At 41.5% G+C, this 16,561-nt stretch overlaps 1 protein-coding gene across 2 annotated transcripts in view; it reads right to left on the bottom strand.

Annotated features, from left to right (window-relative positions):
- wwp2 (WW domain containing E3 ubiquitin protein ligase 2) overlaps window positions 1-16,561 on the bottom strand; it is a 52,619-nt gene that overhangs the window by 32,763 nt on the left and 3,295 nt on the right. For both annotated transcript variants that reach the window (XM_084059724.1, XM_084059725.1), the window contains exons 3-7: window positions 11,798-11,954; window positions 10,901-11,022; window positions 9,622-9,759; window positions 2,424-2,502; window positions 605-777 (exon numbers count right to left, since the gene is read on the bottom strand). In XM_084059724.1, coding sequence (XP_083915850.1) covers window positions 605-777; window positions 2,424-2,502; window positions 9,622-9,759; window positions 10,901-11,022; window positions 11,798-11,954 — 669 coding nt within the window. The remainder of the gene's footprint in view (window positions 1-604; window positions 778-2,423; window positions 2,503-9,621; window positions 9,760-10,900; window positions 11,023-11,797; window positions 11,955-16,561) is intronic.

Here is a 16,561-nt window from a genome sequence, read left to right as displayed (position 1 = left end):
AGGGACACAGACAGACGGGTACAACGGGTACTATGACAAACCCCCGACACTATGACTCAGACATATCAATCGGATCAGCAGTGCGACGTACGTTTGAGGGCCTGAACTCTAGATGTGAGGGCCACCCGAACCTCTAGTCTATTAAAGGTAGGGTAAGTGATATTTTTTGGTGAAAACAAAACGTTTTTTGTTAAAAGGTTAAGTAGAGTCTTTGTTCAGTAACAGGTGCCTCCCTGTCTTTACCGCTAGCAGAAAATATTTTTTTCAGGTGGGTTGCACATTTTCAGCCAATCAGGACAGAGTACTCATTTTATCAGCTTAAATCTTATAGTTACAGTTCCAACTTTGTATGTTTATTTATTTGTGTCATAACTCATCCTGATTATAGAATCTATAGGCAAAAATGTAAAACAATTAAATTAAAAAAAGCACAAAAAAGCAACTTTTAAACATTTTCTAAAATAGCTAAAATAGCAGATATACAAGTTGCGACGTGTTGTGAGCTTATATATGTATATTGTTTAGGTTTGCTATTTTTGTACAAATACGTAAGTATACATTATAAGGCTTAAGTGGTCAACAGTAATGTGAGTGGTTCCTGTACCTGCACTGCCTCCAGGACTGCTGTGGGAGCTTTTGGAGGAGCGCCGGCGACCGGATAGACCTGACCCCAACGCAGGGCTCTGGTCCTCACTCAGCTCCCCGTTAGTCAGAGCCCCCCCTGTGGAGGACCCTGGGGAACAGCCCCGAGACCCCCCCACCGAGTGCCTGTTACTCCTGCATAGATAAAGTAGAGAGAGAGCGAGAGAGAGGGGCTTTTGTAAAACATAAAAATAGCTTTTGCAGATTTAATACAGAACTGAAGGCAACGAGATGACAGAATGTATGACAGGATGAGCTAAACATAAGAGGAAGAAGAAGAAAATGGGATAAAATATGAAAAGTCGATTAAGACTGTGGATAAAAACACTGAATAATTTTCTCAAAAGACACGGCAAGCAGCAAGTACATGTACAAACGCACACAAATGCACATACATGCAAGCAAGTGCTCGAACACAATGCAATGTAAGTACGATCTCATTTTCCTCTCCAAAATACGTTCATATTTTCCTACTGCTAAATATAACCGTTTCCAACAGGACCTTTTATACAATGAAAACATGTTGGCGTTTTTACCCCCAGGACTGTGGAATGCTGAGGCCTAAACTTGGAGGACTATCAATAGAAAAGTGGGCTCAGCTCTGCCTTCAAGTCCATTTTATGAGCTACAATAAAGTATCACAAGCAGAAGACACTGGCTATGAACAAGCACAGAACTGACACTTGCATGTGCATGTGTGTTTTCCTCTGTGTGCACGCGTCTGTGTGAGAGAAAAGCTGGTGTGCATCTCGTCATGGGAGACTGCTAACACTACGAAGGAGGGGAAAAAAAGGCCTGTCCTTCCATCTCTCTATATGTTTTCTCCCCCTCCTCCCTTTTCTCTCTGACAGACGTTTTTTTCACTCTACTGCCTCTATTTAGACACAAATGGACGGAGATGTTGAATGGTATTCCATAACAGCGAGGTTTGGTTCTTCGGTGAACTGTGCTAATGCTCCCCTACAGTGTTTACATGGACATTCCAATCTGACCAATGCGCCCCACCACAACGCTTAGGACCAAGTCTAGTCTAGTTCCAGTATTTATTATCACACTACCATCCTAGTCAATGAGACCAGGCTCTAGACCACATTCAGAGCAAATGACATGCATGTATTCAACCATACACTTTCTTCCTTTCTTTTCCTTTTTTAACTTGGTTTTTGAACATGTTCCTATGGCGCACTCTTTAAAGGCTGTTTAGGAAGAAGTTATACTCGTTTATTTTCCCTACTACCATTATTATACATTATGGAGTCCCAATCCTCTAATCCTTGGGGTACTCTGTGTATTGGATCGAAAAGCAGTAGGAAAAATGCATTACACATGCATAAACAAAGCCAGCTCTACAATGTAAATGATTAAATGATACTGGCATATGCTTACGTGTGCCCTTAAAACTAAAACTACTTGTAACAAAGCTACACTAAGGGACATTTTAAAACTATTTCCATCCCGTCCTCAGAGACTGCAGTTGACACTGCCTCCTATTGTTCAAACCTATTTTTATTCTTCACAGATTGTATTGTAAAAGACACCGGCCTCCATTTGTTCAGTCTTCAGACTCTTATTCAGTTTGCTGATAGTCTGGGTCTTATCTCTTCCACGATTACATCACCTCTGTGGTTTATCATCACTGCTGTGACTGAAAATCCCAACGGATTTGGCTCAGAGGCTGTGTGTGTCTGTAGCTTGCGTTTAGTGTGTATATGAACGTCTGTGTACATTCTTGCGTGGACAACTGTGTGTGTGTGTGTGTGTGTGCATGCGTATGTTCTGACCTGCCCCGAGGCACAGCTGTAGTAGGAGTCTCCTCACTCTGGGTCCTCCTCAGGTTGGGTCTGTCTGCCTGCAACATCTCTGGAAAAACAGAAAATACAAAAGGAAATAAAAGTCTGGCCTCTTTTAAGAATGCCATGAAAAAGGAAAACTGCCTCATTTCTTCTTATCCCTATCCTCACACTCTTGCACTCCGCTGTTAAGGCCAAGTCCACAGCAACTGTCACTTGAGAGTGCTGCGAGAGTGCCCGCAGTGGTTATACGGTTATAGATAAGTTACCATGTCTGCTTCTGTAACTGAGAACAACTTGTCTGTTTATTTTTATGTTTTATTGATTGCTTGCTTTAGATAAATTGCATTCATAAGCAAAACCGTATCGGTTCTCTATCCTTGGATTCAGAGTCTGGTCTGGCTCAATCAGTGGCCAAATGATCGATATCAATGACTGGATTTGTTTTTATCTTGATTATTAGGCTTTAGCAAATGCCTCTTTGCCTTTCTCTCTCATTCTATAGTTATTTGGGCTGGTTAATTACAAAATAAATGGAAACAGATATTCCTAGGACATTGCCAGAGTTGCACTTCCGAGTGCAAATAGACCAACACTGATTAGCATAAGTGATGTCTTTATTGTGGCTGGTGGACATTAAAGCAATGAATAACATGCCCGCGTGTCGGCTCTGACAAAAACAACAGACACGCATCTCACAAGAACACTTTCAGTTGACGTCCTTTAGTTGGTCTTCTAGGACCACTATATTATTGTCTGAGGACATTCGTCTTCCTGGATGCTGATCGAGGAACTAAAGCCTATGAGACATTTACGGAGTTAGAACATGAGCTGAATGTCAACCCTGTAAGTCAAAGTACCATTAGCAGGGAAAGACATCTGGACACTTATAGAGAGCATATTTGTGAAATCAATAATGCCATTTTGTTGATGTATACTAAACACCTTTGAATGATGAATGCACAAATCCCTTACATAAATCACTTATCAAATCCTAAATTCTGGTGATGTTAATATGGACAACAATGTTTAACAATACCAAACAATGTAGCCTATAAAATGATGGAAGCCTTAGCCAGGACGACAACATTATATTAAACAATACAGGGGAATATTATTGCACTGTCATGAATCGCTCTCCAGGGGCTTAATTCCAGTGTTGTTTAGCATGGAATTAATGATTCCAATATACAGCTCTGAATACATAGAGAAAAGTGTAGGGTTGGTGTTGATGTTGAAATTTTCTTAAATAATGAAAACCATACAGACTTGAAACCCACGTAGGAATGAAAGTACAGTTGATGGTTTAATGGGGACCATTCATCCCTGTATATATAGTGCATGGTCTGTGCGTGTGTGTGTCAGTGTGTGAGTGAGAGAGTATAATGATACGCGGTCTCTGTGGGTGTGAGGGAATGTGTGACTATATGCTCATTCCCAATCGTGTCTGAAATCACAGCCATCTAACATGTCTTTCATTATCACATGCACATTGCATGTATGTGCACGGACACGCACCCACACACACTCGCACACTCAAAAGTAGACTGATGACTGCAACCCTTCCCCTGTGTCAGAGAGACTCACTGCTGAAACATGACAGCCTCAAACAGCCTTCGTATTTACAGATATATCCTTTCCAAGCTAAAAGTAAACAGCTAATCTCTCACTGTCACTCACACACAGTCATGTGTATGCATGTACGTACGTACACACACAATCACAAGACATACAGATTTACACATGTGCACACACACACACACACACACACACACACACACAGAGAGACAGACATAGACATGTACACACGCACAAGCACACTCCAGCTGCTGCTATGAAAGGGTTTCTTGTGAGCAAGCCCAATGGACATGCAGAAAAATAAACAGTGGTCTTAAAGAGAAACCATTGTGTCATAGCCTCCTCCCATGAGGACATCGTCCCCCCAAATGACATAAGTCTAACTTCTGCCCTGTTGTCTGCGCGAGCACTGGTGTGCTAAAACGTGTGTGTGTGTGTCGTTCTGTCTGTGTGGACTTGGATTAGATGTGTGTGTGTGTGTGTTTGTGTGTTTTTGAGTTTGTGGTCTGTAATGTGTATATGGATGTGAAGATGCATGCATTTCGGTGTGTGTGTGTGTGTGTGTGTGTGTGTGTGTGTGTGTGTGTGTGTGTGTGTGTGTGTGTGTGTGTGTGTGTGTGTGCGGGGGGGGGGGGATGTCTGGACATATCTATGTAAGGTTGTATTAATTTGGCTGAGAGACTAGTGAGTCAAGGACAGTTAAAACAAGAGAGGGCCTAATAGCGGCGTGGCTCCTCTGTGGATTTATGCCATCATGATGATGTCATATTGATGACATCTGTCTTGCCCAAATATGAAGGTAGGGCGGGACCGGGGATCGATCTGTGCTTATGAACTTATGAACAAAATGTGAAAAATATTAAACCAATAATAATATTCACAATATGTGAAAAATATTGTAGCCAAAATGTACTTCCTTAGCCTATTGGCAGCGAGCACAAGACATTTGGCAGTGATCGGTCCAGTGGTTTGCAAGATTCGCCGCAGATGCACAGACAGACTCAGAAACATAAAGACAGTCAGACCCACACACAGATCCCACATCCTTATATTTTGTTTAAGAGTCAAGAGCTGTCTTTTATGTTGGATGCACCCCCTGCCACTTAAAAAGCTGCGATCCGGGACTTATTTTAATGAATACGTTATTTTAACCAATCTGTATGAAAGTGTATTTTATTTTTTTTTGCTTTTTTCTTGGGAAATTTAGACCCTGGTGTCAGGTAGGACACCAACAGGTTGACAAGTAGCGCTAACCGCTGCTCATAAGCCCAATATCTCCGCTGGCCAATGGGGGATTCCCTCTTGTATCTGCGGTATAGATTAAGATTCCCATGTGATGTGAGAGACCAGGGTTCGATTCCCGGGTGTTACAGGACCACAATGGAAACAAGCCCTCAAGGTTTTTTGTGTTATCCTTTTAGCATCATTGTATAATCGTACCGCTGTACTTTGTGCAAACTGTTAATAAAGTATTCAATCAATCAATCAGTTGCAATGAAATCTCTTGGTTGAGAGAAGACACTGTAACAAATACAGAATGACTTATCTTTACACTTTAGTTGATAACCACAATCATTGGACTGAGACCCACACCAAGTCTAGTTTAGTTTTATAACATACATGAACTGACTTATCTATAATATAGTCCATGTTCCTGAATTTGATCAATCTTATGTACTGGTGTTATAAAAACACAGCTGCCTTGCTTTGATTTCCACAGATTGCTTTAATCTCTGGGTGGTGGGTTTTAGCAGTGACACAAATATCACATTTGGATAGTACACAGATGCATCCCTAATATATAAGAGTGCTCATCATGAATATTTAAAAACATTCACAAGATCTAAGGTACACTTTATCCCTTGGTTACATTTGTACTCTCTCACAGTTAAATGAACACTCTGGATATTACTGTGTAGTAGCAGAATATAGGTAAGAAAGGTGCATATGGACAAAATGTTTACATAAAATAAGCCATCTTTGCAAAAAAAAAGAAGGAGAGAATTTTTGATGTAAAAAGCGTTGACCTCAGCTGCTAGTAACACACCCTTTTCCTTTAGCAGGAACAGAAATGTTTGGCAATATTTCCATCCTATATGGTTAACCAAGTTGCAATTACTCTACACATATAGCCTGTTGACTTTCTACAATCTGCACACCCATATATGACCTGTGTGTTTCTGAGCATGTGTGCGTGTGTGTGTGTGTGTGTGTGTGTGTGTGTGTGTGTGTGTGTGTGTGTGTGTGTGTGTGTGTGTGTGTGTGTGTGTGTGTGTGTGTGTGTGTGTGTGTGTGTGTGTGTGTGTGCGCGCGCATGCGTAGCGTACGTGCATAAAAGGTGTGCTTGTCCATATTTACACAGGACTGAGTTCTCCCTGCACTGACATCTGTTTTTCTCTGCCGCACAATGCAATGGCTTGTTTACGAGGTTTTCCCTGTGTGTGTGTGTGTGTGTGTGTGTGTGTGTGTGTGTGTGTGTGTGTGTGTGTGTGTGTGTGTGTGTGAGTGCGTGTGTGTCAGAAATGCTGCCAGGGGAAATGAGTAAAACCTACAAACTAACAGAGGTGCGTTGAGGAAGGGAACACTGAGAGCTTTAGTTCCCTTACACCCCCATGCAGCAGGCAACACACTCCAACCTTTATATCGTCGCTGTCGGGTGGAAACCTCATATGTTCAAAGCGGTTAATTTTCTGGAAATGGGGGAGAAAAAAAGAACCTGTGTTCCAATGGATTCAAAGTAGTTATTATTCAGTTACAAGCTCTTGTTAATACTTTTCATTGGTACAGTATTTATAAAGCCCACAGACACACTAAACCACTTTCACTTAAAACAATTTTCAAAATAGCAAAAATAAAAAAGGCTACATGTAGAAGGCCACAATGTGTCGCATATGGCAACACCTTGTGAGCTTGTAGATCGGCAATGTTTGCTACTTTTGTGTGGCACTGCAGTATGACGGAGTAGGGCATTAATTTACGGAAAAACATATAAAGTTGAAATATGGAGATACAGGTTTCTGCCCGACAACGACAATATATTTTGTAAACCCCTCCCAGAGAGCATGCACTCACACACATACATACACACACACAACAAACAGACACTCGTCTAGAACATAAAACACAATAACAAAGTGTGTGCACATGCACACACATCCATGAGCCCGTATCTGAAACCCTGCTCTCAAGGGGACACATTCAAGACCTCTGTTCACTACCTCACTACACACACACACACACACACACACACACACACACACACACACACACACACACACACACACACACACACACACACACACACACACACACACACACACACACACACACACACAACCTAGAAACATATATTCATTCACCTCCCCACATCCCTCCACCCTTAACAGCACACTGCTTCACATCCACACACACACACACCTCCCCCCGACTCCACACCCACCAGCATCCTTGCAAAGGGAAAGGAACACCTCCTCTCCCCTCCCCCCCTGGTTTGGGATCACAGGAGCTGATTGTACTGCTGGGCTGCAAGCAATGAGCCTCAAATTACGCAATTCTCAGAAACAAATTACACAAAAGTGCTCCCGTGGTCTCCGATTGTGTGTGTGTGTGTGTGTGTGTGTGTGTGTGTGTGTGTACTGTGCAGCTTGTCAGAATGGGTTGAGAGATGCACGTGTGACGTTTTAAGGGAACCTCCCCCCTGCCCCCCAAACAACAGGCCATAGTGTGAAGGGAACAGGAAAGCAGAACCCTATTCATTGTACGATGTTGACCTTTGGCCTGTGCACACGCCGACAAGCACACACATGCACATACGAACACCATCAGGGGGCCTTCAAAAACTCTGCTAAAGCACATGTACCAAGCCAGTGTATGTGCACACGCACACACATATACACACACACACAAGCTCCGCCTCTTATCCCCTATTCACATATAAACACTCACAAAGAGACATTTATACAGCATATGCTTTGGCGGGCTTTGCCCTTGACTGCTGGCCCTGTGTCCATTCAGCAGAACACACTGTGGGCTCTGTGCGGCGCTCTGTGAAAAGCCTTGTGTGTTGCTTCATACACAGATACATGGGCCTGCTTGGAGGCTGTGGCTGAGCCTATAAAGGCAGGTCAATGAGTTGGTATTCGCTTAAAAGGACGCCGTGTTTACTGCCAAGCCATAGAGGAAAGTAAAATGTTAGTGTACCGCTTGGAAAACGGAAGATATTGTAGACCTCAGGTCGGTAGACTGTGCAGGGTTTCTGAACAGCTTCTTCTATGGGCAACATGCTAATTAGGCGGGTATGAAAGAAATGACTGTGGTGTGTCGTGTTACGCGTGAGGTAAATACTGCGTGCTGGTGTTAATGAATTTTAAGTAGAATTGGATTTAGTTTGTATTGAGTTAAGCATATTTGTTATACTGATCTGAAGACAAACAAACGGTTCGAGGAGTCTATGGTTAGTATTTTAACGCTATAGTGTCATGTCTGGCAAATTAAAGCTATACAGCAGTGATTCTCAACCTTTTTAATTCAAGGACCCCCAGTTTGATAGGCATTACGCCAAGGACACAATGTTTGTATCTCTGGGACCCCAATATACATATTAAAATCGTCAGTGTTTTAACTCCCGAGAGTGTACAAATGGTACCAAATGGACCAGTTATGGTCTATTCCGTTCCATTTGTACACTCCCAGAATTGCAAACCCGTAACGGCCCATTTGGTTCCTAACTATCAATAATTTAACCACTGTACCCCCTGTAACACTGTCCATGCACAGCAGGACCCACAAATCTGCATCTTTAATGTGACCATGAGACCAAATTGGATCAGTTTAAAGAGCCACTGAGGGAAAACTGAACACACATTGAGAGATGGCCCCTCAAATGCTGGTGAAAGCAACGCAACTTGTCATCATAGAGAGGGTTCCATCTTTCCAATAGGTAAAACCACATTGGCTTTTTCCAAATGAGAAACCACTTTACGTGGGTGGAGACTTGTGAAGGAGGCACAAACAGGAGTCCTCACAAACCATCTCACTGTGCATAGTGATGTGAGTGTCTGCTGCAGTTATTAAAGGGGAAGGGAAAGAGTGAGAAAAGGAGGAATGGGTCAATACGTATACAGTATGGTGCCTTTTGTGTTAATAAGCTGTCTAGTTTCCACTTGGAGTTTTCCACGTGTGTGTGTGTTCACTGTACTTTATGTATGTGTGACACAAGCATATTACGGTGCCTCTCTTACTGTATTTCTATACAAGTGAATGTGTATAGATTCATGTATTACTCGTGTATGAATAACCTTCACTTCTGTAGTAGTAGTAGTAGTAGCACCGTGTGTGCTATCTTCTGTGTCTCTTGCTCCCCTGTGTGTGTGTGTGTGTGTGTGTGTGTGTGTGTGTGTGTGTGTGTGTGTGTGTGTGTGAGTGTGTGTGTGAGAGTGTGTGTGAGTGTGTGTGTGAGTGTGTGTGTGTGTGTGTGTGTGTGTGTGTGTGTGTGTGTGTGTGTGTGTGTGTGTGTGTGTGTGTGTGTGTGTGTGTGTGTGTGTGTGTGTGTGTGTGTGTGTGTGTGTGTGTGTGTGTGTGTGTGTGTGTGTGTGGTAAGGGCGGGACTCACTGTCTGTTGCCGTGCTGCCATTGGGCAGTGAGCCCAGATCAACAACCAGGCCGTCCAGACAGACGTTGAGCTCGCCTCCTGCTACAACCGAGCCTTTGTTCTCTGTCTGCAGCACCAGACTCAGCTGTACATTCTCCACTGGAGAGAGAGAGAGAGAACGAGAGAAAGCGAGAGAGAGCGAGAGAACGCGAGAGAGAGGGTAGAGAGAGAGAGAGAGAGAGAGAGAGCAGGGCATGGGATGATTGGCATAGGGAAAGAGAAAGAAGGCGAGTGGTAGGACCAGAGGGAGAGAGAATGACGATCGTAGTGTGAAAGAGAAGGAGAAAAAGCGGGTGAGTGACACAGAGCACAGGAGAAAGAGGGTGGAAGAGAGAGAGAGAAAAAAGGGAAGAAAGTAGAGAAAGAAATAGAAGCCACAGAAAAGAGGTGGGGGGGGTAGGGAAATTAATAATCAGAAAAAAGTGAGGAAGAGGGATTTAGGAAATGAGGATGGATGAGTTGCGGTCAGTTTGGTTGATGTGGAAGCTGGCTGCATTTACATACAAGCCCTCAACAGTGTATCCTCTTTGATTACTTTCACATGAATGAGCCACCAAGTATTCTGAATGTATTCATGTATTTATTGTGTATGAACTCTAGGCTCTGTTTGGTTTAGAGATTTTGACTGCACAGTTACAGTGGAGGATCAGCTGAACAAAGCAGACTGTTAAAACATTTTAGAAAACATAATAGAAAAAAAAATCATCGCACTTTGTTAATAAGCGTGTTTTCACCAATGGATGCCTCATCACTCCCATGCGTTAAGGCGTGGAGATGTTCTATCAAACAGAAATATTTCTTCAAGTCTATACTTGTTGAGCTTTACATTTACAGAGGAATAATGCAGGTATATTCGGTTTGTGTGTATGGCTGGTTTTGAACTCATATTATGCATCTGATCATGTGTGGGTTTGTATTCTCCTCACATGCTATTGTTTAACAGGAGTGTTTGTTGTTTAACATCCTAAGAGAGAGAGAGTGTGTGTGTGTGTGTGTGTGTGTGTGTGTGTGTGTGTGTGTGTGTGTGTGTGTGTGTGTGTGTGTGTGTGTGTGTGTGTGTGTGTGTGTGTGTGTGTGTGTGTGTGTGTGTGTGTGTGTGTGTTACTGTACCTTAACAATTAAGTGTCTCGAGAGTGTGGCGTTTGTGTTGGTGCACATGGAGTTTAACGTTTTCTTTTTCTTGTCTTCTTATATGCTTTTATATGTGTGAGTGTGTTTGCTTGTGAGTGTGTGTCCTTACTCTTGCCATCATGCGTGCGCAGTGTGTCCAGAAGGTCTATGGTGGCACTGCCCAGTAGCTCCTTCCTCAGCGTGTGACAACTCCACAGCTTCAAATCCAGACGACTCTGAGGTGTAACGTTACTATACAATGCATGGTACACACAAACACACACACACACACACACACACACGAACAATTTATTCATGTCCACATAAAGGACAGCATACAAGGACACACATATTAAAGTTACAGTTAAGGTTACATTCACAAAATCATGGAGCATTTCAGTCACAGTATGTGTCAATAAACATTAAACAATGCAACAAGTACTGAATATCAGCACAAAAATCCAGTACTTAAGAGTAATTACTATAGTAATTTATACCTGTACAAAGTGTCAGTATAATATAAAATCAAAGCACACATAAAACATATACTGCATCTGGTAAAATGAAAACCTATTGTACTTTCACTTTTGTTTTGTGCTCAGTACAATATGTGATTTCACAAAATAAAATGAAAGGTAGGGTTGTCCGATATTGGCTTTTTTACCGATAACCGATATACCGATATTGTCCAACTCTTAATTACCGATACCGATATCAACCGATACCGATATATGCGGGGATTATTGTGATTAGGGTAAGCTCAAATTTCATATCACACACACCATATACAGTAAGAACTCCTGTAACTTATTTATAAAGCAAAAAAAAAAAAAAAAAAAAAAAAAAAATTTTTTTTTTTTCAAAAACCGATACCGATATTTTCCCGATATCAATTTTTATGCTAATATCGGCCGATAATATCGGGAGGCCGATAATATCGGACATCCCTAATGAAAGGTGTCTGTGCAAGCATGTGTGAACTTGTACATGTATGAGGGTATGCAGCATTCAAGAAGGTCACACTCACAGAGTAAGGTCCTCATTCCACTGGAGCTCCTGGTGCCCGCTGCGCTTGCCTGTTTTTTTTGTTTCACTGGTCAGGCCATCGGCGGTCACCTCAACAAAGGAGCTGAGACGAGAGTGACGGCTAGGCAGCTTGGGGGACTGAGGCTTGGCTGAGACCACTGTGGAAAAGACAAACAAACAGAAACAAAGAAAGAATGAATGACATACAGGAATTTAATAGTGGTGTTGGAAAAAGAAGAAACTAGAAAAATGTGCTCCTCTGAGCACAGGTCTCCAGGTCAAGCAGGTAGCTTATTGTGGGCCAGCAATGTTTCGCAGCATTCGGACGCTGCGTTCATGATTTGAGGCATTTTGTTGAAAACGGCCACTCCTGCAAACTTTGGAAGCCAATCAGGATGGGATACGAAAAACCAGACGGATCCAGCTTGATCACATGGCTATAGAGATAATGTGTACCGATTTGCGTGATGTTTGGATGAAATCTGCAGGAGTAATATAGAAATCGGCCTCCTGGTGGCGCTGTAACAGGACGATTTTAAAAATGTGGGGCAGAGTTTCTTCTCTGGCCTCCAGGGAGTGTACGTTCACAGTTTCACGCCAATCGGGCCAACGGTGCCGGAGAGATTAGCTGTACACAGACGGATGGACAGACGGACGGACACTCGGACGGACGGAGACATAAAATTGGTCAATATTAGCATAGCACATAGCAAGTAAAAGTGTCAAGTTTTCGCTGCACAACATTCTCTGTGCAGGCAACACAAGGCAGTGGGCAGTTAATAGCAGGCTTGTCTCTAAACGGACATAATAAACAAAAACAAAACTACTGCACAAGAATGCTGGTGGAACTAAGAGATTGGCAAAATATATATATATATATATATATTATGTAGATTATCAACAACTACGCAATTTCAGTCTCGAGCCTTGGTTTTTCCAGGTAATTGCATGACTGCGATTGGCTACAACCGGTACATCCCATAAGCTATAGGGACAGGAGCGTTTTAATTGGCTACTTAGTAGTGTAGAAGATTAAATAAGCTGGACAGATAAGAGCCCATTTGGCTACTTCCGGTCCATAGCCTGGAAGGATGATTGCTCTGTCAATTAGATAATTGTCATCGACAATTTGAAAAATATTCTGAATTGATATGACACTGATTGGCCCTGTAACACACACACACACATGCAATTATCTCCTAGCAGAGATTAAAGAAAAAAAATAACATCAGTAAAAACAATACAAAGAATAAAATTAAACAGAGCAGAATATGCTGTCCAATCAAAGCTGGGGAAATGTATCTTTGATCTGATCTCCGACTTAGAAGAGAGGAGAGACAGATAAATATGAGGGTGAAGAATCAGAGATTTACATGGGAATGCGTGACTACTGTGTCATTCACTGTGTACAGGTCTCCTGTAAAGGGTTCATTACAAGGTGGTGGCATTCCATTCACTAGTTCAGACTTCAGAGTGAAGCTTTTAAGCTGGACCGAGGATATCCCTTGAGTGCAGTTTTGACATCACTTTGCTCTGGCAGCATCTTTGTACAGTGGTGGTGGAACCAGCACACACACACACACACGTAAACATCGCCCTCTAGTTGAGGTAATAAGGAAAACATTTGTGGTGGTGGTACTTTGGTTTTTGTGCTTAATAGGCCAGATTTAAGAACATAATTACATGGTAATGACAATGTTTAGTTATTAAAATCGTGAAAAACTCTTATGCAAAAGATTGAGCAGCTATAGAATGGGTTACAATGTTTTGTTATCCTCAAAACTTCAACCTCGTCACATCACAAGTTTACAGCAATATGTTTTTTACAAGCTCCCAACATTTTGTAGTTACAAATTAAGGGTAAAGAATAGAGAAACAAACAATGGAGTGTTATATTCAGTTAAATCCTGTTGTGAAATGTGTGTGTATGTGTGTGCATGCGTGCATTGCATTACTTTGAAAAGAAAAGCATCATCTTCTATCCCATCACCAGCAAGGTAATCAGTTAGACTAGTTTGAGAAGAGATGAATGCTGTCTTTGAACTCATAAACATCTGGTAAATGGAACAAAACATGATTCATCTGCAGCTCTCTGGTAAGCAAAAGGAAGTGACAGAGAGAGGTGGAAGACGGCCAACACAGTGTATTACTGGAAATAGTTTTCCACACAATGAACGGGACATGAGAAGGCAGACAACTGAATGGCACATGATAAGATGAATGTGCCGCAAAGTTTACTGAACCTCAGGAAAATAGTAGACAAGTAGTTTTCCACTGTGGTCACTCACACTTGCTAATATGAGCAACGTGTAACAATGAGCACTTGGCGATCGTCGCTATCGGGCATAAACCTTGTATCTCCATATTTCATCTTTTAGTCATCTCACTAAATAAATAGTACATTGGAACACATTTCCCCCCGACAATATGTAGATACAGAGTTTAGACTCCACACAGAAGTATTATTTTCTGTCACTAACAATGTACCTGAATTAGCACACACCTTGTTGTAGTCCATACTGGCTAGCACAAATGCAAAGTATTCTTGCCAAAAATATTTGACCCATTTCTCGATTTCAGTCAGCTGGGCATTAACTCTCTGAGTGCCAAAAGTTAGTGAAGTTATCCCGAGTTTTTTCTGAATGTCCTCAGTGCCAAGAACGAGTTATCCTGAGTTAAAAAAATAATAAATAAAAATAAAAAAATAAAATAAAATAAAATAAAAAAATCAGAACCCAAGATATCGCGATCCGAAGATTTGCTGCTCCATTCACTTCTTGTTTAACTTATTATTATTTATTTATTTTACTTAAAAAGAAATGCTGCCACAGTATCAACATATTTTTTTATTTCATTAGAGTTAAGAGATTCATCTAAAATAGTTTTCCAAATCTGGATAAGGAAATTGTCAGTATTAAGGTTAGGGATGCACAATATTGAAATTTTGTCCGATATTCAAAAACTATTCAATAATTGTTTACATGAGCATTCACAGATTCAAGTTTTTATTGTATTTTTTATTTACATTGAAGATGAATTGTGATTGGACTTGCAGTAATGACTAATGACTTTAGTTCATTTTACAGCCTTGAAAAACAGCCTTTAACTCATTCAGTACCCAGCTTATTTATGGAATTTTGGCTCTGAGTGCCACAGCCAAAATTCATTGTAAAAAAAAGTGCTTAGGAGCCGAGATACAGCCTTTTTCAGTAAGAAATTAAACAAAGAGTGAATGGAGCAGCAAATCTTCAAATCATCATATCTTGGGTTCTGAACATTTTTTGCACTCAGGGCTTATATCAACGGACGTCTTAGACGTCCAGTGGCACTGAATGAGTTAAAGCAGCCTTAAAAACTCACCTTTCTGGAGGCCAAAAGAGGAGGTAGTACTATTTTCCCCTTAGACAGACGACCCCCCCCCCTCCCTTTTTTGTACATATGCATTTAATTTTTTTCTGCATTTTTGTTTTGTTTGTACATATAGTGTTATTTTTGTGTTGATATTTGAACTGTTTGGTTGCTACTATATATGTCTATGAATTGAATACCAAGGACCCCAATGGAAACAAGACCACAAGGACTTTTGGACGGACCTTTTAGACAAAGTATTATAAATGTAATTGTGCTATTTACATTTTTGCCTAATAAAACATTCAATCAATCAAACAGGATTTAGCCTAAACTATTGTATTTGTTAACTATTGATAACATTTATATACATTTTGGATGTTGGTTGCCCACTTGTGACACCCACATACAGACCTAGGCTACAGTAAATATTCCTGTCGGTTATAAATTGTTTCATTTAAGCTGGTAACGTTAAAACAGCAGCTAGCCATTTCTCTGTCTCGTCTCACTCTGTCTCGTCTCTCCTCTTCCCTCCCTCTCTCTCTCTGCCCTGGATAGTAATCAGCAATATAGTGAGCGCTATATTTCGGGATGTCGGATCTTCAGGTGGCTTTTCAAGTTTGGTATTAAATGATTGCGTCTTGCTCCCTTCTCTCATGACTGAAGCTGACCAGTTATTGCAAATCGCAAATGTGTTGTTACTTTCAGAGACGTTTGAAAAATTCCACACTGCAGACACTGTCTGCTGTGTAGATAGATCAACATGAGCTGTTTTCCACCAATGCATCAACGTGGTTGGAACATAATTAATGCGTCATCATATCGGGACATACAGAAATCATTTTTATATCTGTGTGGTAAGATTTTTTGTTTTGTTTTCATTTTGTCGTTACACCAATTCCTCCCATGTGCATAGTACCTGTCACAGCTAACATCTATTTGTAGTCTTGGGGAGGGTGTAGACAAACACACTATCCTTCCAAGTTCCGCTAATCCGCTCCCCGCTTGACAGGCGCCCCGACTAACCTGTCAGCATCGCTTATGCAGCACCAGAGATTGCCCTCCCCAACTGGCTTTCCCACGTTAACATCAACAATTAAACTCCAGTATCCATGGTGGTCTATAACACATTCTTGTTATGTGGCTCTGCAGCAGGCAACCTGTCTATAAGAGTGTATCCGGAGCTAATCTTTCAAACCAGTAGAAGGAGCAGCACCACATTTCTTGTAATGTGTACACTGCCTACTGGTACAGTGTAACATAGCCACTTAAACCCTATACCCTGACCCAAGTTCACCAGAGGTCTATACTTGGCTTGACTTGGAGGTCGATACTATACTTTTTCCCTCTACACCGAAAATATTTCCAGCGAAGGTTTGCCAATTATGACATGCCCAGAATAGGGATGCTAGGGTTT

Source organism: Gymnoscopelus microlampas, assembly GCF_963454915.1.
Source record: "Gymnoscopelus microlampas genome assembly, chromosome: 6".
Lineage (NCBI taxonomy): Eukaryota > Metazoa > Chordata > Actinopteri > Myctophiformes > Myctophidae > Gymnoscopelus > Gymnoscopelus microlampas.
Note: the sequence above shows the minus strand (reverse complement) of the source record. Positions and strands in the feature narration are given on the sequence as shown.